General features: G+C 38.4%; 3 protein-coding genes across 3 annotated transcripts; 1 reads left to right on the top strand and 2 right to left on the bottom strand.

Moving 5' to 3' along the window:
* Window positions 1-779: 779 nt before the first annotated feature.
* On the bottom strand, window positions 780-3,400 carry vhl (von Hippel-Lindau tumor suppressor). The gene is made up of 3 exons (XM_086085962.1): window positions 2,983-3,400; window positions 2,692-2,823; window positions 780-2,493 (listed from the first exon to the last, which is right to left on the bottom strand). The coding sequence occupies exons 1-3, from the start codon at window positions 3,167-3,169 to the stop codon at window positions 2,288-2,290; spliced, it is 525 nt and encodes a 174-aa protein (XP_085942088.1). The 5' UTR covers window positions 3,170-3,400; the 3' UTR covers window positions 780-2,287.
* Window positions 3,401-5,856: 2,456 nt separating this feature from the next.
* Window positions 5,857-8,773, top strand: LOC147167175 (oxytocin receptor-like). Its single transcript, XM_086086859.1, has 2 exons — window positions 5,857-6,685; window positions 8,356-8,773. The coding sequence occupies exons 1-2, from the start codon at window positions 5,857-5,859 to the stop codon at window positions 8,562-8,564; spliced, it is 1,038 nt and encodes a 345-aa protein (XP_085942985.1). The 3' UTR covers window positions 8,565-8,773.
* Window positions 8,774-11,475: 2,702 nt separating this feature from the next.
* On the bottom strand, window positions 11,476-26,480 carry crbn (cereblon). Its single transcript, XM_086086858.1, has 11 exons — window positions 26,385-26,480; window positions 26,053-26,171; window positions 25,762-25,964; window positions 24,927-25,076; window positions 22,742-22,904; window positions 20,989-21,051; window positions 20,820-20,904; window positions 20,579-20,694; window positions 16,749-16,813; window positions 15,877-16,008; window positions 11,476-12,988 (listed from the first exon to the last, which is right to left on the bottom strand). The coding sequence occupies exons 1-11, from the start codon at window positions 26,455-26,457 to the stop codon at window positions 12,805-12,807; spliced, it is 1,353 nt and encodes a 450-aa protein (XP_085942984.1). The 5' UTR covers window positions 26,458-26,480; the 3' UTR covers window positions 11,476-12,804.
* Window positions 26,481-26,549: the final 69 nt, after the last annotated feature.

The following is a 26,549-nucleotide window of genomic DNA, read 5'->3' as shown; positions in this document are numbered from 1 at the left end:
TTTTATGTAGTTGAAGAACTGTGATCCTTTTGGGTGAAATAAATCGGGTAGCTAATCCGCTTAATCCACAAATGTAAGCAAACTGGACTATACATTGGAGAAAATACTTAAAATTAATTTGATGTTTTTTCTTTTCACTCAGCAACATTTCCCTCTCCTATTCTGCCTAAGTGCGAATATTTTAGGAGTCTCCGATCTGAAACATGGGCTAGTCTATTTTTCTATTTCAACCTGCTAAACAGCTGCAAATAATGACTACATTTCCTATATACATTTTCTTCGAAATTTGCTGAGGCCAATGGTTGTCGTAAAAATCCTCTGAAGTTCCCCAAATGCCTTCTTTTTTTTTTTTATAGCATACATCCGAAGGTCCACCCATATATGACATCAAAAAAAGCACCCCATACAAGGTATCGGAAAATTCATCCAATAATGGTATTTCCTTCGTAAGAATTGCTCCCTTCATGGGAGTACGTAAGTGCAACGGTAGCTGTCAGCAAAACATATTGTACTGTGTGTGATGTTCTTGTTCAAGTACAAAATGCTAACCCGGTGAATCACATCTAAACATTTCACAATGTTGCCTCATCATCAACACATACTCAGTCATTTTAAACAAAGTAATAAAATATATTAAACCCATGCATTGTCATAAGTGCTTACATGTCATAACATCTGGCTCGCATGTAAAATGACAGGTCCTAATTCGTTTCAAACTGACATTTAAGTACAATGTCTCATTGTTTTTATTTCACAAAAAAATTCACATTTGAACAAGCGTGTGTAGATTTTTTTTATTCACTCTATGCCAAAATGTATTAATCCTCCTCCTGAAATTATATCAATTATATATATACAACACTTCATAATGACAATGTGGGGGGAGAAAAAAAAGTTATTTTGGAAAAACAAAACAACATATGTAAGTTTGGTGCACTTTATAAACAGTGTGTCCCATTCCTCTTTGCAGCATCTCTTTAGCGCCATCAAGTTAGATGGTGAGAGGCGGTGCAGATTAATGCCATGACAAACATCGCATTGGTAATGAAACTTCTTCCGACATAACAGTAGCAAAGCAATAATGATACAGCATAACCCCGGCGGCAACGGTTCATATATAATGTTAAAAATATTCATGTGTTCGGTAGGGATGTAATGATATCCAAACATCACAATACGATAAATATCAAGATATCGCGGAGAGGTTGGCAATAAAAAAAAACACACACACACACACACAAAAAACTCACAACATTGTATAAAAACAAAAAATCTCCTATTGGGAGAAAAAGCACAATATTGTATTGGTGTACATATTAACAGCAGTGACCAAGAAATTGGCTTGGTCATGTCATTGTCATGTGCCTATTGGCTCAGCGGCGCAAACTATCATGGTCTCTCTCAGAGATTTACAAACTACGGCCCGGGGGCCATTTGCGGCCCACCACCCATTTTCGAGAAAGATATGCAAATAAACAATTTAAATCTTAAATATAAATATTTCTCTTCGTAATTTAATTCATGAAGTCAGATATTTCAGTTCCAGAAGCAAACATTTTTTCCTCCATGTTCCGCTGTCTGCGTCAAGGTCTAATTTGTGAACATATCACATTAATGATTAACTAAGCTCCTCAAGTAAATGCTGCTTTAAAAATTGTCATTTTATTACCGATTACTCTTCCTTTGATTCTGAATGTGGACTATGGTTCATGGCGGGGGCGGATCTATTCTTGTGGGATATGGGCCACCCCAAAATCAAGAAAAATCCCAAACTGTCCTGTTTAAAGATAACTAAAAAACAGCTAAACTATAGTACATAATTAATTGATATATCAATTTTGACTTGTTTAATAAAGTCAGACAATGTCAAAGTGGCCCTTGTATCTTTCGATTATTCTGTATGTGGCCCTCAAAGGAAAAAGTTTTGACACCCCTGGTCTATGTAGTTCACAATGTTGTGTTTGACTGAAGCGGGCCGAAAGTAATGTTGTTGTTTTTTTGACGGAGATGTTGAAAAATATTTGCTGCTATGACTGATTTATACGAGACAGTGATAACTTCCAAAACATTCATAATTAAAATTAAACGGTACTAATAAACGAACCACCAATGGATGCTAGAACTACACAAATGGAATACACCTTTTTATCAGATGTTGTGCTTTAAATATTGTGATTTGTATTATGAAATTCATTTAGTGGTATAACAATCCAACAATGAAAAGAAAAAGGTCAGTCTACCCATTTGCCATGTTTCTGAGCTACGGACATCGAGTCTGGGAGTGATCTTAATTACCCCCCCTGGCGCCTTGGATTCTGTTGCGTAGACGTAGATACCGCTTTACGCGTTGATTCAACCGCCGTAGATGTTTTGACGAAGTGGGCGAATCTTCCAGCTCTTCGATGAGGCACCGCGCTATTTCTAAACGTCTGTAGTCCTCCGGCCGTACCAGGCGACGGACCACCTGAAGGGCCAAGTCCTTAAGGCTGTAAACTGGACACGTGCAAGTAAGTTAAATACATACTTGGAACTGGAATCATTAGCATGTTTCTAGTTTAAGGTCATCTTAAAATCAGATTTATAATTTTAATTACTTCAAGTGTAGAAAAAGCAGATGAAAACAAGTTTAGCCTTTTCTTTGGAGTTGTCCCCCCCCCCTTTTGGTGTCTTGTGTGCATACTGTAAACCTACCTGGTAGAGTGATGTATACAATTGGAGAATATCTACCATCCTCATCTTCTGGCACAGCAGCCATGAAGACCGCTTTGCCGTTCGCGTTCAACATGTCATCATTCTCTACATCTATGAATATCCATGGGTGACCTGGTGGGGTTCACATTAATAAAAAAACAACAACAACAACAACACGTTAGGTGTCCTGCAGATTTTTTTCTTACAATTCAGCTTTACTGGTTTAAAAATAATCTATTTTACAATCAGTCACACCACTCTCTGAACACTGCTGTGAAAGCGTTACCTTACCGACGTAGGTGTTGATTATTCGTCCCGTCATGGGCTGTAAATCGTCGAAGGGCTGTGGCTCCCCACGGAAATCAATCCACAGTGGCCGGACTACTCGGGGAGTGCGGTTACAGAATATAAAATTCATGGGAATGCGAGTGTTTTGGGAACGAATCGGGGGCAGAGGCGCAGCTCCATCTTGCGACATTGTTGCTGTTCGAGAGTTAGCGCTACTGCTAATTTCTTTTCGAACTATGGCCGGCCGTTTCTAGCAAACGCTAACTAGCAACGGGAGGCTAACAGGAACAAAAAAAAAAAGCATACGTCTGTTACTTGAGTACATCCGCTAGTTGTTTCGCTGAAAACAAACACAGACACGACGAAGACAAACGCCACCAGCTTCTGCCTTAAAAAAAAACAACAACTTTTTCTTTTCCGGTTAGGTCAAGTGACATCCGTTTTACCTTCCTATGATTGGGCGAAGGCGTCATGACGTCACTGGTCTGAGACTGGCGATTGAGGGGAATATCACTTGTTTTGTACAGAGATAAATAAATTTGCAATATTATTGTTTTATTCTGTTAGGGAAATTTCATATTCACAAAGCCGAATTGTAACCCGTGGATGGTATTGTCACGCGTTTCGGGCTTTTTGATGGTTCTGGCTAGGCTATTTCAAAATAAAATACCACCCACGGGACTCCATGTTTTAAGGTATTTGTTTGCTAGTATGCTACATTGTGTCTCAAATATGAACAAGAAAAGTTAAAATATGTTGACATATATTCTATTTTTTTATTTGAAATCTGTCAATAATTTGTCTATATTTATTTTGTAAAGTTTTCTACGTTAACGTGCAATATTTGTTAACGATGATGTAACACTCAACTGGAATGTATATTTCTTATGTCGGTTCTTATTTGTTGTTATATACTAAATGACTTGTGACTGAATTGTCAATATGGAGCATTTCCAATAAGACGCTATATTTGTTGTGAGAACTCTTCAACGCGACAACGCAACGCAACAAGAACGCGTCATTGCATCAAAAAACAAAAACCGAAAAATGTTCAGTCGTGTGGTCAAAAAGAATCTAATTCCAAAAAAGCCCAATCCTTTTCCATTAATGTCCAAAGCACATCACGATCCTTTCCACATACAACGACAACGGTCAAAAAACTGTTTGCCTCCAAGGTTCACACACACCTGGCGATTATTTTCTGGGGCCACATGCACCACCATGCGGTCAAACCCAGGAATCACACGCAGAGAAGGAAAAACAGAACACTGTAATATGGCTCCAACAGTCAAGTTGAATATCATGTCAATAAAAACAAAACAAAAAAATCGTATACATATTTATACATAAACAATAATAACTTTTGGCTTCCAAACCAACATTTCCCCGCTTCTTAGTTGAATTGATCAAACTATAAGTCCTTAGCCTCGATTTAACATAGAATCTGAAATCTGTAATTTATGCAACCATTGTGAATGATGCTGGTGACCTCCCTCACATTTGATGTTGCACAATATATTTTTATTCTTGTCCATTCTTTAAATGTATTTAACACAATTATTATAAATGTATTAAGGATGTCACAAAATAGTTTCTGTTGATCTCTCTATTGTATTTTTAATATCTCTTATGGCTCTAATGTAATTTTTATATTATTGTTTGACATAACATTACCCTCATTGCATAATTGCCTAAGTCATTTTTAACTTACTGTTAAACACCTAAAAATACAAATGTGTTTGCTGAAAAAAATGTGTGCATGAATCTCAGAACAGTATAAATTGTTGCAAACGAATGGTTGAATTAAATGATAGAAATGAAACTGCACAACATAATTTGAATTCTAACATTTCACACAAAGAGGTGTGATGAGTACGGGGATGTTATGAATCATACAGCCTTATCTCAACCCATTTTTTATTTATTTTTTTATAAATCTGGGCAATGGGTTAGCTGGCAAGACAAGCTTAATCTTACAAAGAATAAAAACACACGTGAAATCTCCCAAATGCAAATGCTTTGCATTCCTGGTGAAAATGTAGTTAGTCAAGGAGAAGGGAATTATGAAAAGTTCCATATAGCAGTCAGTGTTAGCACAAAACCTTTAGGCTTCTGCTAGAACGCAAAAAAATAAAAAATAATAATCTGGAAAAGTCTACTAGAACAGCAGAACTTTACTTGGGGTACATGGTTCTATAGTTGCATCAGATACATATAGGCCTATCTGATTTATATCCACATTGGATCAAATAAAATAAAATACAAATTTGTAACTCCAATTGATTGGTTGATTCGGAATACAGCCACAACGCCGTTATAAGAGGGAGTGGACACTTATGCAACCTCATTATAACAGTTGTTTATTTTAATTTCTCTCTCTGAAATTTATTTTTTCTTTTTTTTCATTTGTCATGCATAGGTCAAATTTATGGTGAAAAAAAATGTATGATTTTATTTATTTAGATCACAACCACCTGGCATTTGAACAGGGGTGTGTCGACTTTTCTTACCATTATTATGATCAGTATTACATACGGTAGAAGATGCAGTCAAGTAAAGAAAACTGGTCGGTAGCTTAAAAAGAAGTCAAGTAGAAACGTGTTTACGATTTAGAATGTGTTGCTGCCGGTAATAATAATGTGAAATGCAGAATACGAATGGAAGCTCCACCCTTTGTGTTAGCGTCACATAAACCTGCGCAAAGACGCACACACTTGATGATTCAAGTCCAGCTCACATCAGTCTGCACTTCTGACTTCAGAAGTGAAACAAAAAGCTGCCACACAATTAATTCTACTCGTGCAGCGACTTTTTCAATATTTGCGTGCAAGCTGAGCATTTCGTCACATACCTCCACGTCGGGCGGGCAGAGGAAAAATGTCACCGGCAGTCAACGACAGCGAGCAGGCGGATCCGAGAAACGAGACCCTGGCCGGGGTGGAGATCACGCTGCTGGCCATCATCTTCTCCAGCGCCGCCGTCCTGAACGGCGTCCTGCTGCTGGTCCTGTGGCGGCAGCGCAAGCACATCAGCCGGATGCGCGTCTTCGTCTTCCACCTGGCGCTGGCCGACCTGGTGGTCACTTTCTTCCAGGTGTGCCCGCAGCTCATGTGGGACATCACGGACAGGTTCGTCGGGCCGGACCTGGTGTGCCGCCTGGTGAAGTACCTGCAGGTTCTGGGCATGTTCTCGTCCACCTACATGATCGTGGCCATGACGGTGGACCGGTATCAGGCGGTGTGCAACCCCATGGTTAAATTCCAGCGGACTCACCGGCGCATGAACGCGTCAGTGTGCGCGGCGTGGGGGGTGTCCCTGGTGGGCAGCCTGCCACAGGTGTTCATCTTCTCCCGGGTGGAGGTGGAGCCCGGCGTGTTCGACTGCTGGGCCAAGTTCGTCCAGCCGTGGGGGTTAAAGACCTACATCACGTGGACCACCGCGGTCATCTTCGTGGTGCCCGTCATGACGCTCGTCTTCTGCCAAGTGCGCATCTGCAGGGCCATCCAGCAGAACCTGCGCCGCAGAGTGCGGCGCGGCCTGGCCGGTCCGCTGGCCCCCAGAGCCAGCGGCGCCGCCGGCATGTCCAAAGCCAGGGTAAAGACCCTCAAGATGACCGTGGTCATTGTGCTGGCCTACGTGGTGTGCTGGTCCCCCTTCTTCACGGTCCAGCTGTGGTCCGTGTGGGACGCCAATGCACCCAAAGAAAGTAAGTGCCACTCCTACACAATAAAATAAAGTCAAATGAAATATTTACTGTTTCCACATTTCCTCCGACGTTTCCAATTAGATCAACTAACATCAATTAGGCTATTTTAATAATTTTAGAATGTGAAACGATCAAAATGTCAAGTATTCTTCATGATGACTATCAAATACATTTCCCCTGACATTTTCAGCTCAAACACAACAATTGAACAAAACTCAAAATGTGACCAAAATGTTTTATTTGTTCTTTATGTATACATCAGATTTTCCCTAAGCTAACAACTGACATCAAAATCATAGTCTCCAAAGTTAATATAAAGTAAAAGTTCAGTACTACTGATTGCCACGCCCATCTGGGGTGAAAACCCCAATTAACCATAAAATAGTTTGGGACCTTTAAAGAACCCTGACAAAAAACAACAACATTCACTATGTTCGTGAAAACTTGCATCCTTCGCCGCTCAATGTGATATCTCCTTAAACTTTACGACTTAAAGGATTATAACCAGCACGATCCAGCAGCCCACTAACGGCCGTTCCTTTGTGGCGGCCATGTTGGAAGGGGCAACTTTCCAGTGCATGGACATTGAAAGTGTCATTTCCCAACCAATTATTATGAGATTTATTGTTGGTGGGATTTTTTGGGGTATTGCTAAAAGGTGTGCTATCAACACAGGCAATTTTAAAAAAATGACCCCCCCCTTTTTTTTTTTTTTACCTCTGAAATGTATTTCCCATTAGTACGGCGTTGTGCACAAACGTATCCAGCGCAATGTGCCAGCGTCTTTCTTTTGGTTAACTTGCTATCCGTCCGCACGGAATTTGCCGACTACGTTGCCCCATGCTGGCAATAAAAACATTAAAGCCTCTTTTTGATGAATATTTACTAATTTTATCTGACACGGCCACCATTTAGCGCTTCTATCATTCACTGCCATTAACGTCAAAAATTCATTTAAACAATTTCTATTAGTTTAAAATGTTTTCCACTTTTATTAACAAGAGTAAGAAAACCTAGAAAAAAAATTATTGTACATTTAGAACAGATATAACATTGTGATTAATCGCGAGTTAACTATTGAAGTCATGCAATTAATTACAATAAAAAATCTAGGTTTTCATACTCTTAACAAAAGTGGCAAAAAATGTTTAACTAATAGAAATAGTTCAAATTAATTTTTGACGTTAATAGCCGTCAACGGCAGTGAATGAATAAAAAAAAAAGATGATTAAAAATTAGGGGCGTCAGGCGATTAACATTTTGAATCGTAATTAATGTCATGACTTCAATAGTTAACTCACGATTAATCACACATTTTATAACTGTTCTAAATGCACAATAAAAAAAATTCTAGGTTTTCATACTCTTGTAAACAAAAGTAAAAACAAATGTTAAACGAATAGAAATAGTTCAAATGAATTTTTGACGTCTATAACCGTCTATGGCAGCGAATGAGTTAAGCTTGTGCATGCAAGACAAAACAGTTGGGCAAAAGTCTTCAAAAATCAAATGAGTTGACACCACGGCAAACTATATCCATAATAATATATCATGGTTTCATGAAGACCTCTATGTTAGTGTCTAGAAAACAACATTTGTAGAGTTAAGATAATGCTCCAATCTCATTAGACCGCAGGTGTATCTAATGTTGTGTCCGGTTGTCGTTACAGCTGCCACGTTCACCATCCTGATGTTACTGGCCAGTCTCAACAGCTGTGCCAACCCCCTCATCTACCTCCTCTTCAGCGGTCCGCTTCCTCGGAGGCTCCTGATGCCGCTGTGCCAGCGCCGCTCCTTTCCCAAGGACTCCACGCACGACGAAGCCACGCTGGTCAGCGCCTTCTACACCAGTTTCAAAAATCTCACCCATGACAAGTGAAGAACGCGTGTCAGGGTGGTAAGCGGGCGAGGAGAGGCGGGCGGCGGCGAAGCAGGCCCGTGCAGATGCTAATCCTCCGCGGTCTCTCCGGATTGGAAAGATATCATTTGTCAGTGACACGTGATATTTTAAATACAGCATCTCTCGGCCAAGCGTGAGTGAGTGGCCTGCATGTGGTTCCAGATGCAGGAAGCTGGACAAACACAAAAAAGAAGGCAACTGTGACTGAGTGAGGCGACAGAAAAGAAAAACAAGTCTCCATAAGCAATCGTGTTCCGTTGGTTTGTTATGGTGTCACTCGAGTATAGCAGAACATTAAGCAGACACCTGCACAATTAACTCATTCACTGCCATTGACGGTTATAGACGTCAAAAATTAATTTGAACTATTTCTATTAGTTTAACTTTTTTTTCCACTTTTGTTAACAAGAGTAGGAAAACATAGAAAACAATTTTTAATGTACAGATATAAAATTTGTGATTAATCCTGAGTTGTTGTTTTTTTGTTGATCAGGGGCAGACAAAACAAGTTTTACTTCTTTCTGTCCCCTTTCATTCTTGAATTTAGCTTTTTTATTGTCTCTTTTCTTTTAAAAATTAATGAAATAAATTGATAGATTGAGTTAACTAGTGAAGTCATGCAATTAGTTATTACAAATTTTATTCGCCTGACGTTCCTAATTTTTTAATAATCTTTTCTTTTACAAAAGATGAAGAAAATTATATAAAAATAAATAAATAATTAAGATTAAAAAAAAAAAATAAAGAAGAAAAGATTAAGAATTAGGAGCGTCAGGGGATTAAAAATGTTTCCGTAATTAATCGCATGACTTCACTAGTTAACTCACGATTAATCACAAATTTTATATCTGTACTAAATGTACAATACATTTTTTTCTAGGGTTTGATACTCTTAACACAAGTGGAAAAAAATGTTAAACTAATAGAAATAGTTCAAATGAATTTTTGACGTCTATAGCCGTCAATGGCAGTGAATGAGTTAAAAACCAACACAGTGGCGTCTTGAGATACCAGTTCAGTTTGTTCCGTGGCCAGACGTTTAACTCCAAACACTCATATCTGAAACCATCTTTCATTGTGGGTCCTTCTGGCTTGTGCAACTTGGCGACCTGGGGCAGTAAAATACACACACAAAAATAAGAACAGTAAAGAAAGCGACTCAGTATGCTACAGTAGTTAGTCGTTTTTCACAGAGAATCAAAGAATTTATTTATGCCTACGTGTTTCGTTATTCTCTGTGTTAATGTGTCGCTCCACGTTTTGTGTTCAAATATCTGTTGCTTAAGCATAGGCGGGAGCATTGCATATGCATATGTTAGCATAAAGCTAAGTAAGCAATGTGGTCACTTTAAATACACAAAGTGTACTTATCATTGTTTTATGTTTAATTTGACGGTTAACTTCAACTGGACACCGACCGGGAAGTGACAATTAAAAGCTTGAAGCTCCTTTTGGAAGAATTGTTTATTCGTTGCTAAACTGCTTCTTGTCACGATTGTGTGTTGAATCTCACATTTTTGCTTGCAACTCAATCAAAAATAAATAAATCTGTAGAATGATCGTGAGAGATGGGCTTTGGTAGCCCTAAGCATGATTTAGTTTATATTTAACACAGAACAGTGATTCAATTATTGTGTACAAATAAACTTATCTGAAAAACCTTACATTGGTTTTGGAGTCTTTTTTTTGTGTGTGACCGTCACCGGGGCTTGAGAGATTATATCGTTTTTTCTTTCTTTCTGTCACTAAATTACATGTAAACAAACCATTACTTTATCATTTGAAATGTTGGTCATCTACTCTCGGCTATGGAGCTAAAGTGGATATAAAAAGTCTACACACCCCTGTTCAAATGGCAGGTTTTTGTGGTGTCGAAAATGAGACCAAATCATTTCAAAACCTTTTCAACTGAATTAAGACAAAAAATCGGCAGAGGGAGTAAAAAATTATTTAAATGTGGTTGCATAAGTGTGCACACCCTCTTATAACTAGCATTTTGACAATGTTCAGAATTAAATACAATAATCTAATTTAACCTGCCACAATTTAAACACGCACAATTGACCCCAAATAAAGTTTAAGCTGTTCCTGTGAGCCTTTTTTTTTTTTTTTTGCATCTACAGCTCCAGTTCCAGATGAAGAATAACCGTCCCAAATGTTGCATTGTTTGTTAGCATTTTGCTTAATTCATTTAAAGCTAAGATGTGTGATTGTTTTAAATACAAGGTGAATTCTCTTTGCTTTACAGTATGTTTATCTTGGTAACAACCCAAACAGATGAGCGTGGAATGTCTAAAGCTTAGTTCACTAATCATCTAAGGACGAACCGTACACATCCACTAATCAGCCGGTAGAACATCAAAAGAGTAAGAAAACACCTCAGAAGTTATATGAAGCCGACTGATACTCAAAGTAATAAGACTCCAGTTTCGCCATATTTATTGTTAGCAAAGCTAAAGTAGAGATGTTTTATTGTTTTGACAATCAGATTCAGAAAACATTATGTATCCTCACAGGGCAAATTTACAATTTCACATTACATTTTACAGTGCTAATAAAGATTTTATGTCTGCGACAGATTGATTATTTCCTATGGGGAGAAATTGCTTTAAAAAGCACCCTGGAACAGATTGTGTTCAACATTAGAGGTTCCACTTTTCCACTGAATTAAAATGTTTACATACAAATGAATATCCAACCAACCATATATGTTATCACCCTCTTAAAATAATGGCACGTCTTTTTTTTTTTTGACAAAAAGTATTTCTTTGCCAGACCATTTTCTCAGGATGCTCCTCTGCTAAAATTAGCAACATGCTTAGTTAAGACGCTGACTCAATTCTACCTATGAAATGAATCAGCAAACAGAAAAAATGACTCAGGCCATTAGTTTGGTTGGGTTGTAAATTTTAATTATTTTTTTTAAAGGCCGCATAATAGCCACACAAGACAGCAGATGGTGTAGCTACCGTACTGCAAAAAGGGCATAAATACAGGAGCCTACATGATTTAACTAGTTTTTTTTCCCATTTTAGGATTAGAGGTCATGTTCACACATCTGCTAGTCACCTGACATGCATAAACTGCAGACATTTCATTTTCCATTCTCAAAGGATGATAATGTCAGTCTGACATAACTTTTTGCAGTGCGAAACAACTTCCGTTTAGGCAATGTGCTTCATTGAGAGTGATCCCACTGAGGTTTTACACCATTTAACTGTTACTCTTGCAGGACAGCTGTGAATAAGCAGCAAATTAAAAAGGGCTCAATTATGCTTCACTGCGTTTAGATGCGACAATTTGATGCGAATGTGGTTGATTGCTAACATGGATATCATTTAAAAGCTTAGACTTTCACAACGATGTGAGGTGTTTTAAAAATAAATAAATAAAAATCCCCCCCAATAAATCTATGGATGCCAACACAATATTTACATTGTCAGCACTTGAGCATATCGCATTCAGTGCAATTTTAATATAGAATATTTCCAAACATGAACCAGCATCTTGCAGCACATTTTGACAATGCTGCAAAAACAGCAAACTCATACCAAACAGTCAGAAAGGACATCATGTTGCCATTCATGAACATACTGTACATTTCTTGCTTGATGTTCTGAAAGTGATTCAACAGCCGGAAGGTTCTACATGATAGCTAAATGCTCCTCTCCCACTTAGTCGCCATTAGTTGTGACCTTTGTAAAGGGTCATTATTGCCATTAGAGCACAAAGCACACTCGATTCACAAAAGGCCCTCATGAAGTAGACCATTATAGTCATCAGCAACTTATCTGCATACAAAAATACAACCGCTTTACTTCCAGGTTTCCAAAATATCATTGACGAATAAAGCAAAAAAACCTCTCTCACTGGAAATTCTGATAGACAGTTTGCTCACGCTCTAAAACCCGAGTGGCGAGCTGGAGGGCCCAAAGCATGATGCTTCCAATTTGCAGCTGGACAGACGAAGCGGCATGCTCAAACGACCACGAATGGGAAGCATGTCTCTTTTGTCTTCACGGGTGCACCCACATATAAAGAAGCTTAGAGAACAATCCGCCTTCCTCCTATAGCATGTGCCATGTAAAGGTTGGATGACCTTTCCGCTGATATGATGGATTTACTGCCCGGGGTGACAGCGTGTGATGTATTGATTACTTGGAGGCAACACAACCAACCAGGCGGGAGTTTTTACATGACGAGGACAGGAGGTCAGACGTCACAGGCAGAAGAGGCGAGAGCCGTCCCGCCCGTCCTCGCCATCGTCGGGGGGGATACGGGGAAGCAGGGCCGAGCGAGTCAGACCCCAGAAACGATGTGGGGACAAGTCCTTCTTGGTGGCGGTGAACTTCCAACCCATGTGAGAGCCGCAGCTTTGGCATTGGGCGATTGTCCAAGCGTACCTGAGCAGAAGAGGCGGATCAAATTCTGAACTTCAAAGTACCGGAACTATTTGTGCTAGCAACGTAATTCCAACGGTTGCTGAGAGAGAAGAAGCAGAGCTTTGCATTGATTCCATAAACATTACGGTAGCTGGATTTTCATGTGTGGATGAGGGGTGGGTGGGGGGGCGCTGCGTCATAGAGGAGAGTGACGCAGGAGACAGGAGATGACGCATCTCTTACAAATCAATGTATCTACGGAACCATTTGCGCTCGCAACGTATCTGAAAGCGGAGGAGCGGAGCTTTACGTCGAGAGAAAAAAAAAAAAACTAAAAACAGGCGGACTGCTATGATAATAGTACTAAAAGGGGAGTATTTTGGATCATTGTCCTGCTGCAAAACCTGATGGCTGAACATTCTCCATCCAGGTCCTGAAAGCGCAAGCATCCCCAAACCTGTTCGTATGAGTCTTTTTATGAAATGCCGTTATACCAAATGTAACCAGATGCACATCTTCTAAAACGTACACAAAAAAAAAAAAAAAAAAAAAAAAAGGTCAGACGAGCCTTCATTGTTCTTTTTAAGCAGCAGAGATTTCCGACCTGGAAAACTGCCATGGATTTTATTTTTGCCCAGTCTCTTTCTTATTATTTAGTCGACACCGAACACTGAGGCGAGGGAGTCCTGCAGTTCTTTAGATGTTGTCCCGGGTTCCTTCGTGACCTCCTGCATGAGTCATCTCTGTGCTCCTGGGGTAATTTTTGAAGGCTGGCCACCTCACCACTGTTACGTGTTTTCTCCATTTGTGGCCAATGACTCTCATTGTGATTCTCTTGAGTCTTAATAACTTTAATAATGGCTTTGTAACCCTTTTTTTAGATATTTTGGTAGACTTCCTTTTGTCAGGCAGACTGTATTTAATTGATTTCTTGATTGAACATGTCTGGAGGTAATCAGGCTTGAGTGTGTGGTCAGTGAAAATGGTCTCAGCATTAATAGTGTCAGGGGGGGGCAAGGTAGCTTTGAATTGATAAACTCGCTATTTCAAAAACTTAATTTGGGTTATCTTTGAAGAAGCAGAAGGAATTAAGAGTACTCGCAGCTAAGATTTCCACAGAAAGTTGAGTGTCCATTTAAAGGGGGAGTCAACCTTCAACATTTCTTGACAATAATATGTTATATGTGACTAGTCTAAACATGACATTCGGATTATTATTACATTTGTGGAATATGAGTTATGCAGCAAAATCCAGCCGTTTTTATCTATCTCTGCTGTCAATTTAAGATGACATCACAGTTGCGCAGGGCTCAGGCAATGACCAATCACAGCTCACCTGTTTCCTGATGCTGAGCTGTGATTGGTTGTTACCTGAGCAACTGTGATGTCATTTTCACTCAATTACAAGTGGCAAAATGGCCGCCTTCTGATACTGCTGGATTTTACTGCTTAACTCATATATTCCACTAACGCAATATTAACCAGAATACCGTATTTAGACTAGTGGGGCTTCATAGAACACATTATTGTCAAGATTATTCTTTTTTTGGTTGACTTCCCCTTTCAAACAACCATACAATCCAGATTCTTCATCTGGGAACAAAAAACACGGCGGGACATGGAGGTCATCCATTTCCCAACAGCTGGCAATTATAACGCCTCACTGACAGTGTTATCCGCTTTATAGCAAATGAGTTGCAGCCATTCAACACTGTTGAGAAAGCAGCCTTTATACAGTATGAATTGCTTAAAAAAGTATGTTGGGTAAATATGTGTTAGTGTTTTTGTTTTTTTTAACAGAGCATGTAGTCTATTTTATTTACATTTTCAAATATTCTTGAGAACTAAAAGTTAATTGCTCTTGAGAAATGTTTATGCTCTAATGTTATATCAGTGGCATTAAAAGAAACATTGATAGCATTGCGATAGTTTATGATAAAATATATCATCCTAAAAAATGTGGACAGTTTTAATGGTATGACAGCATGATAAATTAGCTATTTTTCTAGCCTAGTAAATTAGCGATTGAACATGTTATCAACTTGAAGAGTGCCTGGATGAGCAGCAAATGTATGCAATGCTTAGTGTTTATTGCTAACTGTATTTTTTTGTTTTTCCTTTTTATGATTGATTGTAATTAATTGTATGCCCCCCAGGTATTGATTGATTGTGTAAAGGCATGGTATTTCTTTAACTCATTCACTGCCATTGACGCCTATAGATGTCAAAAATTCATTTTAACTAATTAATTAAATTTTTTTCCACTTTTGTTAGCAAGGGTATGAAAACCTAGAATTGTTTTTATTGCATATTTAGAACAGATCTAAATTGTGTTATTAATCGTGAGTTAACTAGTAAAGTCATGCAATTAATTACAATTAAAAAATTTAATCACTTGACTCCTAATTTTTAATAATCTTTTCTTTCAAAAACGATTTTAAAAAGAAAAGATTGTTAAAAATTGGGGGCGTCAGGCGATTAAAATGTGTCATGACTTCATTAGTTAACTCACAATTTTATATCTGTTCTAAGTATCCCCCCAAACATTCTAGGTTTTCATTCTCTTGTTAACAAAAGTGTATTTTTTTTTCAACTAATAGAAATAGTTCAAATGAATTTTTGACGTCTATAGCCGTCAATGGCAGTGAATAAGTTAATAAGGGGGGGGGGGGGGGTATAAGATCAGCAGCAAAGGTTGCTTAGATTCCAATAAGCATTATATAAATCCAAGCTACAAAATTATTATTACAGTACATGCTTCGAATGTGAACTAATTGCAGAGTGGAAATTGCCGTGTAGCTTACTCCAAGTTTTTTCAGAGGGAAAAGCTAGACAACACTTCTGAGTCATACCCAAGTAATTTTCTGTATTGTCACAGCGGGGTGCGCGAGCTACAAAGAGCGAGTTACCCTGGAAACCAGCTATGGAGTGTGGACGGCCTGCCGACCAGGTTGAGGTTGTTGGCTTTGTAGACAGTCAGAGTCTCGTGGACGTAACCGTGTGGATTGACATAGGCAGCCATGGGGCCGTACAGAGACAAGCTGGAGGAGGACACACGTGCACACAATCAGGTGGCCAAAACAACAAATACCATTCAAGAGAGACGTCAGATTCCCGTCTTTGATACTTTCATACATCTATTAATAAATCGATTCCTGTTTACACCAAACATAAGTTTGTTTTCAAAGGGCATACTAAAAAAGGATTTTTGGCGTAAGGTTCTAGCCATTATATAATTCCACTGTTATCGATGTAACTAAGTTCGACGCAGCTTGTATAGTTACAAAATTAAAAGTCAGCATTTAATGCAAAACATCTATCTAACTCATAACGAGTCATTGAATGCAATTACTCTCGATGGATGAGAGTTCATGGGGTTCGGCTCCAGTGCGTGTCTGGTCAGTTTCAAGAGCGTGACACAAATGAAGTGTCACGTCGCTGTTTCATAAGGTTGGCCCGTGTTATGATGTAACTTCAACTTCCTGGCCAAATAACCACTTCTGATGTCGCCGTTATTTGGCTGATTGCCGCCATATTGTTTGGCGTCCTAGAAGTGACAAGGAATTACACTTGAGGCTGATTCAAAGTGACCATTAGCAGATATTTATGAGAAATTACCTTGTCTGCAAAGTGCAGTAACAATGTCAACAGCGAGGTCTTCATCACATAATGACACTGTGGGAAATTACGTTGCTATCCGACACGCCAAGTTGTTGTTTTATAATTGCTGTCTGGAGCCAGGTTTGCATTGCAAATGTGAATCTGTTCTCAATTGCCTTACCTGAAGATCTCATTTTTGGTGGTGATTTCCGTATCTTGGCACTGCTTACAGCACAGTGATGTGCACTGAGGAGAAAACAGAATGGATCATTGAAACAGAATGGCAGTCTTCAACAAGACAGTCAATAATAGGTACACACTCCCTAAAATCCAGATAGACCAATATGCTTTTTTTCAGGGCCGATACCGATTATCGGTAGTCAGGGAAGCCGATAACCGATATTTGAAGGGGGAAAAAAGTTGGTGTCAATTTTTTTAAATAATAAATTAATAAAAACGCCAGCACTTGACTACTTAAATGCCTTCAAGCACGTTTATTAAACAGATTTTGTTATTTGCAACATGTTAAAGGTTTTTTGTTTGCCATCAGCTTTTGCATCCAACTATATTGCCAACTCCCAAATAGCCACTAATTCGTGGGCTGTTAGCTCGCGGGCTAACCATTTACCCACACGCTAACTCCCAAATAGCTGCTAATTCGCGAGATAACTGTTAGCTCGTGGGCTAACTGTTCACCCACACGCTAAACCTGGGATAACTCCCAAATAGCCGCTAAAAAACGGCGGCTAACCTAATAGCCGTTAATCCGCGAGCTAGCCGTTATCTTGCGGGTTAATAGCCGCTAATTGCTGTTTATTGGCTGTTAGCGCTGCACGAGCAACCAATCAGATGGTGCTGCGGGCCAATTGCAGGCCAATGCTGCAAGAAGTCAACAGCCGCTGACTCAGCAGACGGAGGAGAAAAGCGCCCGGCGGAGCAAAAATAACAGTTTTTAATATATCTGCCATCTAAACAAAAAAAAAAAAAAAAAAGAGGCAGATGCCAATATTAATAAAATGCTGAATATCGGGCCATCCCTAATCTATAACAACAATTTTGTCATCTAAGAAAAATGATCATATGTTCTTAAAGGGGAAAATATCTATCAAGTCCAAGTCAGGGAGACTAAGAGGTTTTTCAGGTCTTGCTTCACGCGCGTGCATCACCTCTAACAAAGTCCAAGAATAGCCAGCGTAGAGGTGAAAGTGAGCATAATATGTTCCCATTAAGATTGCTTATGACCTTCAATGAATCTGTGGTAACTGACAGGCTGACACATCCGGGACATACGTAAACTAATGCTTCAGTGGGAGAGTGCAAACAATTATTTCATCAGTAAAAGCTTCAATTGACATTGATGTGTGCTTTTGCTACTGCTAATCAAAAAATAAATGGCATAGATGCATATTTCATGCAATGTACATGTGTATTAAAATCATATAGCTATAAACCAATGAGAAAAAAACAAAATATAATTTACAGTAAAGTAGTGGTTCTAGTGAGAGCATGGCGCGGCTTTAAGAAAAAGTTGGTTGCTTAATTTACATGAAATTAGGGATGCAAGCGGTGAGCAGAAGAAGCCGAATGTGAGCCGCATATCAGTCGATTAAAAACCATCCCATTTAAAAATGGAAATCTTGCATTAAGCTGATAACAATGTGATGTCCTAATTTAAAAACAAGCAGCAGCCACATTTAATGTCCTTTAATTGCAGTTGTACGCTGCTGGAAAGACACAATTTTAACAAATTCAAACTATATTTACGTTTATGCACGGATTGTATTCAATTGCTTGTCGCAAATGAATACACAAAAGAGATCAAACTATATGAATAATATAGTTGTCATTTAAATAACATATCTTGTAATACTAAATGACATTTCAGACCTTAAAGGGGGCAGATTGTGAAAATTGACATTTTTTATTGCTGTATTACAAATAGTTGTCTCTCTCTCTCTCTCTCTCTCTCTCTCTCTCTCTCTCTCTCTCTCTCTCTCTCTCTCTCTCTCTCTCTCTCTCTCTCTCTCTCTCGTGCTTGCTCACCCATCAAATGTGAAATTAATATTCCAGTGATGATTCATCCAAATGCTATTTATTCACAGTCTGGATGCCGAAGGGTGAACATCTGCTTTGCTGGAGGAGGTCTCACAATCTCCATTAGTCCTAAATAACACTATAAAAAGTTGTTTGATCTACCACTCATTGATTTTATTTAAAATTGTTTCTAAAAAGGGTCGGAAAATTCACTAAATGTAGCCGCAAAGTTCTTCAGTCACTATCACTAAGTAGCCGCTCTGTTGCTCGCAATGCTCTTTCTCCGCTCTGGTCGTCATGGCAATTAATGCCATAATCGGCATTTGCATGAGAGCGAATCTCTCCTCAGGAAAAATGACAAAAACTTTGATTAAGACAGCAGACAACTGTTTTAAAATGTGAAATAATTGCTTCATTCTTCTTTATGAAAAAACAGCGGCTGTTTTTCTGTTTATGCTATGCTCTTGAGTAAATACAAATTATAAATAAATAGAACAGAAAAAAATCGACAAAAAAAGTACAATAGATGGGAAAAGATCCACTGGTCTTGATGTGCAAAGACTGTTCCATGGAAACATAACAAGTACTACTGATATTACAATGCATTAAGAATGACCATTTGATTAAATATTTTTATTTTTTATTTTATTACTGATTATAATCCCTAAATGGGAACTTCAAATTGCAGCAGCTACATAAACCAAATCACACACATGTGGGCATGTAAAATTAGAGTGAAAGCGGTGCCTGGCTCAAGGGTACCTTGATAGTAGCCAGGAACCACACGAGAAGATCTCCAATAACTAGCTGCTGGTTTTTTTTTTTATAATTTTTTTGCAGCAAGACTCAAACCTTTACCAATTAGCTTCAAAATATTGTTAGAAATTAGGGTTGTCAGGCGATTTTTTTTATCGTAATTAATCGCATGACTTCAATAGTTAACTCACGATTAATCAAACATTTTATATGTGTTCTAAATGTAGAATAAAAAGGTACAATAAAATAGTTTTCATACTCAAAAATGTTAAACTAATAAAAATATGACTGCATCTTTTAGTCATTGATACAGTAATTTCATAATAATTCATAAAATTGAGTTAAAATTAAAAAGATGTACTGTACTGTAAACAAATGTGATATTGATTTGTCTTTAGGTCATTTTTCTACCACTAGATGGCATAATTGCATTTGTAAGAAGGTGACAGCTCAGTGCATTTTTTTTTCACATTAACTAATTCACTGCCATTGACGGCTAGAGACGTCAAAAATTCATTTGAACTATTTCTTGTTTTCCACTTTTGTTAATAAGAGTATGAAAACCTAAAAAAAAATATTGTACATTTAGAACAGATATACATTTTTTGATTAATCGTGAGTTAATTATTGAAGTCATGTGATTAATTACAATTAAGAAATGTAATCGCTTGACGCAATAAAAAAAGAAAAATTAAGGGCGTCAGGCGATTACATTTTTTAATTGTAATTAATCGCATGACTTCTAGCCACAAATTGTATATCTGTTCTAAATGTTCAATAAAAAAATCTAGGTTTTCACACTCTTGTTAGCAAAAGTGGAAAAAAATGTTAAACTAATGGAAATAGTTAAAATGAATTTTTGACGTCAATAGCCGTCAATGGCAGTGAATGAGTTAAGAGCTATCTAATCTTTAACATGAAGTAACTTGTGAAATTCTGCAAATTCTTTTAATTGTAAAATACAACTTGACCCCAGTCTCCGCAAATATATGCATTATTATTACATTTATTATTGCTAAAGTTTGATGTGGACGTGCCTACTGAGGTGCGACTGGAATTCTCGCAGTCAGGTTTTCCAAGTAAGAGGCGGTCGTTAATCACGCATTAAAAAAATGTTGTGGTGTTAAAGGAACGCACTAATTTTGACACCCCTATTCCAAATATTTCACAACTACTGAATGAAGATTTGGTGGTGTGTGTGTTTTTTTTGTTTTTTTTTACCCGATCCATTATGTCCAGCTCACAGCGAAGCCTCTGAATGGCACTGCCGATCTTCAGCAGCTGCAGTCTGAGCGAGTCATCTATGGGCAGACACGCCGCCACTCTGTAGGAGAAGTCTGACAATAGCCAGACAGGAGCCGAAGAGGGGGAGGAAGGAAGGGGAACACAAACAAAGAGACAGATTGCGTGCGCATGTGTCCATGTCAGCCTTCAGTGTGCAATAAACAGCGCTGGGGCTGACCTATGGCGTTCGTAGGGAGGGAGTCATCCTTCAGATTCTCGTCCCATTCGTGAAGTTGCTTCTTCACTCGGTTCATGAGCGACTCCTACAGGGAGGGAGGAGACCACGTGGTTTACTTTCACATCCAGATTGCTCAACTTGGTTTGACAAAATATTGTTAGCCGCTTACGGAGTCGTAAAGGGCGTAGACCCACGGTGGCCAGGGGGTCAGACTGGCACAGTGAAACTTCCTCTGAGATAAAAAAAAAAAAAAAAAAAACTGTTAAAAATATCAGACCAAAAGTATACATACATCCACTATGACTGTATACGTACTGTTGTTAAATACCAAAAGCATTAGGTGTCAAATAGAGGACTAGAAGATCAAACACAGTCCATATCCATATTCATTTTTTCAAACTCATCTATTTCAAGGTCAAATACAAATCATTAAACATTAGTTAACTGTAAAGACAATGTTTTAAGTAGAGATGGACCGATGTGTTTTATTGAGGGCCAATACCAATTATTAGTAGCCAAGGAGGCCGATAACCGATATTTGAAGCTGATATTCATTTGCAGCAAAAGCAAAATTATTGTCACAATTTTTTTTATTACAAACTCCCAACAGTTAATTTTTTTTAAGTGCCTTGTTTTTTTTTTAAGCAGGGGGCTCAGACGGTCAGCAACATTTCTTACTTAAATACCTCAACAAATAAACAGTTCCCTAAAGTTTTCTAGAGAAAATAAAGTTTTACAACATTTCAATATATCTGAAATGCTCTGATGCAGCAATAAAAATTTCATAAAAATTGCATAAAAGATGCCGATGAGCTTCAAAATTGCCTATTATCGGCAGCAACAATCAACATGGTAATTTGTAGGGGTGTGCCCCCAAAAAATCGATTCTCATTTAGTACAATTCAGAATCCATTTTAAATGTCTCAAAATCGATTTTATTTAAATTATTTTATACTGTCTTCCCTTTGTTTGTCTGTGCTTTTATTGGGAGCGCTGTTCATGTTGTACCCGATTTGGCCACTTAGGGGCAGTGTGGTTCCACGCGGTCTGATACACTGTTAAGTTGTAGCCACATTAGAGAGTAGAAGGAAAAAGTCATGATCAAGTTATTCCAATTAAAAGTTGTTGTTTTTGCAGTGTGGTAAAAGTGCCGCGAGTAGAGCACTAATTAGCATTAGCGAGTCAGACTGGAGTAGATCATTACAAAAATCGATTCTGAATCGAATCGCACACCCAAAAATATGAATCGAATCAAAATGTGAGACATTCAAAGATTCCCACCCCTAGTAATTTGTCTATCCCTACTTTGAAGTATAGTTAACTACGCTCTGAAAAGAGAATTGTTAAACCAACTAAATTTAATAAGAGAATTGTTGACCAACTTGAAAAAAATCCCTTCAAATAGTAACTCACGATTGAATTAAGTTAATCCAAAGTGAATATATTAATGTTCATTTAATTTAATACATTCACTTTGGATTAACTTAATTAATTCATGTGTTACCACTTGAAGTGTTGTTGTTTTTTAAAGTTGGTAAAACAATTCTCTTTTTCGAGTGTAGCTAATTTACTACTGATGTTGTGGTGGCCATTTTGTCATGAGCAGCCATGACACACCTTCATTTCTGGTTCTATAGTCCCACTTTCTACATCACAATTTGTCATTATGGTACCCTACTGGAGTGGTGGAATCACAAAAAAAAAAGAAGAAAAGAAAAAAAGAAATGTTGAAGAACAACATAATGAAATAATACAGGATGGTGTTTCCAAGTCTGTTTTTAGTGTGGCAAATTTATCCCCAGAATTTTACTCTAGCTCTAAATCACAAGATTGCCGCAGCGTTTGGCGTTAGCGGTCGCCCTGGAGATCATTTTGAAGACTTCCTGACTGGGTAGTTAAAGCATGTTAAATGTAAATTTGACCTGTTGGTAGTTTTTCCACCAGCATTCGGCCTGCTTGCAGCTCTGAGTTGGTGGCTTGGAGGAAGGGTGAACGACGAGCCTGGAGAGGGGCGTCAGCTGGACAGCAGATAGGGGATCTGATAGGATTCGCTCTGGAAGAATCTGGACTTTGGCCTGACGGATCCTGGGGAGAAACCCACAATCATAAAATGTAGTTTAAGAAAATGTTCAGTTTTGGATGTAAAAAAAAAAAAAAAGTCAGCGAGGGGAGATTTCAAAAAGACATTAGAGAAAAAGCTCATAAAGCATTATGAAAATATCACCTCAGAATGAGTGCAAACTAGCTAATTCCATTGAAGACATTTGTACTGGAATGACAGCTTTTGCCACCAAACTGGCGCCAGTGGCAGTATGTCAAAAGTTCAACATGATAACTTGGGTCATTTGTGAGCATCATGGGCACCGCGAGCAAACAGCGGAAATGTGTCTTTTATGAGCAGAGCGCGGCAGACATCATGACGACCATATGCAAGCGGGTTCTTTTTCTTCTTCGGAGCCACTGTGGCATACAGCGCATCGGGAAGCAAGGAGGATAATTCAAACAAACTCATTGCAGATATTAAAAGCCACACAAAAAGCGCTACTGACTTTTCTAATATTTCTAGGCAATATGTTACATAATACACAACGTGCGTGTTCACAGGAGCCACTCTAGGTGAGAAATGATGACTTAAACCCAACTTCAGTAAACGTTTGTATTCGCGTGTCTGCCCTCTAGCTGTCAACTGTAATAGTACACTTGAAATTTGCATGCCCTCGCCAGATGTTAAATTGCAAGCACAAATCAGAATTTAACAGTCCATGTATACTACCTACCTCATCTTGGAATGTCAATTACACAGAGTACAGAGATGATTCATACAATTAATTATTAAGATATATTCATTAAGTCCGTTCTTTTAATGTGCATATGTTCCTAATTTTGTAACACACGCTGGCTGTCGTAATTTCAAACAAAAAAATTCCCCATTACAAATTTAAATTAGTGGCCTCTCCACTGCAGGAACATTTTGAAGAACTTCTCAATTTGCCCTGGGAAGTTGAGTCAGCCCATTGTGAATTATTAGTAGCTTCTCCTAATGTGTGAATTCAATTTGTTCCAGGCTCAAACTGTCACCATCATAAAACCTCAGTGTCTGTACATGCAATGTTTTAAGTACGTTTTAACACTGTTAGCTATAATTCAAGTATAAAGAGTTAACAGTAGTATAATAAAACTAAAAGTAAAAATGCCTCGCTTTGATGAGCCTCACAAATACGGATGAAACAAGCATACAGTATGTTTGCAGAACAATACTGCCACCTAGTGGTGTTTTAAAGGCTGTAATTAGTGCATGTGTATCGAAGAATACCACACTTTGAACTTTGGTGTTACTTACGTAATCGGTATGCACTGTTTACTATTTGTATGCTCAATATTCTTGGTTGTGAAATAGAAAAAGTCCATGTTTTGAGCACAGTAAATAATATGTATTTTGTTGACACGCTTCTCGGGTAAATAGCAAGCCTGGATTAAATAACTGTTTATTTGTTTAATATAAAATTGTCCCAAACCTCAAATGTTCAGTTTTTCAACAGTAAATATTCTCCGAAGTCTGTAGTGCTCCATGAAAGCACAATGGTAATGTTTGTGTAAATTGTGTTTAATTTATACAAGACATTGCAAACACATTTACTTTAATTCAGCAAACAATGATAATCCCATTTTCCGATCCAATTTGGAACAATGTTGTTTTTTTTATTAAAGGGATGGGAAAAAACTCGAACTGGATTTTTTGGGGGGGACAAATTAATAAAGTATTAAAATAGTTGCAGCCCTAATTGTAACCAACATTTTCTAAAGGGGGGAAAAAAAGAAGTCAAATAAAACTTATCAACAAGTATTTCCTTATCACAAAAAGTTCACACTTCTCTTTATCATTACTGGTACCTTAATGTGGTAGAATCAAAAAAAACATACAAAAAAGCCAAAGAAAAAGCAAAACAATTGTAGAGTTAATCCTTTAGGTGCTTTGTGGTAAAAAAAATTGAGGAATACAGTCGTTTTTCCCAGAAAAAAACATGGATGAACTCCATTAATACATACGTAAGCATTTAACAGATCCGATTATTTTGGTTCATGATTTATGAGACAATTCCAACTCACCCATCTGCTTGAGTTCTAATCTCGTGCACTTTAAATCTCTGTCTGCCCACAGCTTTCACTTTGACCGTCTCAATGCCGTACTCCTGCTCTACCCGGTAAGCGTAGATTTCTGCTGTCGTTCCAAACTCTGCTTGCGGCTCGCCGGCATCACTGCAAGATGTAATAAACAGCACCGTGCGTAAAAACTAAAAAAAAGATGTCTCCTGATTTAATAGCGGGGTATAATCCTAAAAAGACTAGGATACTCACACATTGAAGATTTTCTGAGGTGTTTCATTTGTATGTGGAATGTTTGTTACAATTATTCTTTTCATAATTTTATTATGCTTGCAGGCAGGGGTATTTTTCACATTTATTAGTTGAACACACCTGCTGTCTTAATATTGTTCTGGAGTAACGATTGCGCACTATTCATGAATGCATTTTTCCTTTTATGAGAACGGTTAAATAAAACCAGTCAAGATTAGCAGTGTGATGAATGAATCGTTATATTTTATTTTTATTATTGCACTAACAAAAGCGCTTTTTTTTTTTTTAGTGTTCACTTAATACCGAAAAAAAAAATTATATTTATGATCACAAAGTGATTGAAAGTAATTATGCCATGGATGGATAACGGGAAGTTGACCAACATCAAGATGTTCTCAATTGTATTTTTCGTTGCAAGAAAAGACCAACACTGACATCTACAAATATCTACGTAGCAAAAATGAAAAATTGTGGTCCGACAATAGGGTCTAAAAATAAAATCACAAATTATTTTTCTAAATCATTTAGCTCTAATGCAAAGTACATAATGTCAGTCATGTACTGTATGAATACGGTGGCCATGTACCTGTGTGCTAAGACAGCAAAGGTTCGATCCTTTTGTACGACACTCCTCATCATGCTGACCTCCTGCGGCCTAAAGAGCTGCAGGGGCAGGGTCTGTCCAGGCACCAGCATCACAGCAGTGTGTGGCAGCACAGGGATGGTCTGACAGCTGTCATCGTCGTGGACGGTGCGGCCGTGAAACTCCTCCATGTCCGAGCCCAGGTACTGACAAAACAAGGTAGTGTTGACACCAAAAGAGCGTGATTTAAAAAGAAAGAAAGAAAGTAAGATTGACACATGTTTAGTCACTCACAGCATGTGAAGTAGGTAGACTGGGGTCGAAAGTGATAATGCTGGGCTTCGTTGCCTCCTCGTTGTCTCGGTCTTCACTCTCCATGTCATCTTCCTCCTCGTCTTCCTCCTCCCCGTTGCCTGTTATGGCACAGCAAGAAATACAAGTCGCTGAAGAGGAAAACTACAGCGAGCCTGTGCTGCCAGCTGAGATAAAAGCAGCTCAAGAGGTTGTGTTGGGACTGAATGTGGCCTGTTATTGCGATAAAGCGAGCCAAAATGTTAGCTGGAAACAATTTTTTTCCGGGAGACGACGAACGGAGAAGCCTTTAAGCCGGCGAGTTGGCGGTTTACCTGGAAAGAGCTGTAGCTGGTTGCCCATGTTGTCGTTAACGTTGTCTTCGCCTCCACCCCTGTCGTCAGCCATATCCTTGTGTTTACAATGCCAATTCTAAATCTACGGTGTAATGGTGTGCGACGCTGCAGCGTGCTGGCTCATTAGCGCCGCCCTTCGAGTAT

This window comes from Leptonotus elevatus, chromosome 10, assembly GCF_054856555.1.
Source record: "Leptonotus elevatus isolate MCC_2025b chromosome 10, RoL_Lele_1.0, whole genome shotgun sequence".
Taxonomy (NCBI): Eukaryota; Metazoa; Chordata; class Actinopteri; order Syngnathiformes; family Syngnathidae; genus Leptonotus; species Leptonotus elevatus.
The sequence above is the reverse complement of the archived record's forward strand: the minus strand, read 5'-3'. Positions and strand labels throughout refer to the sequence as shown.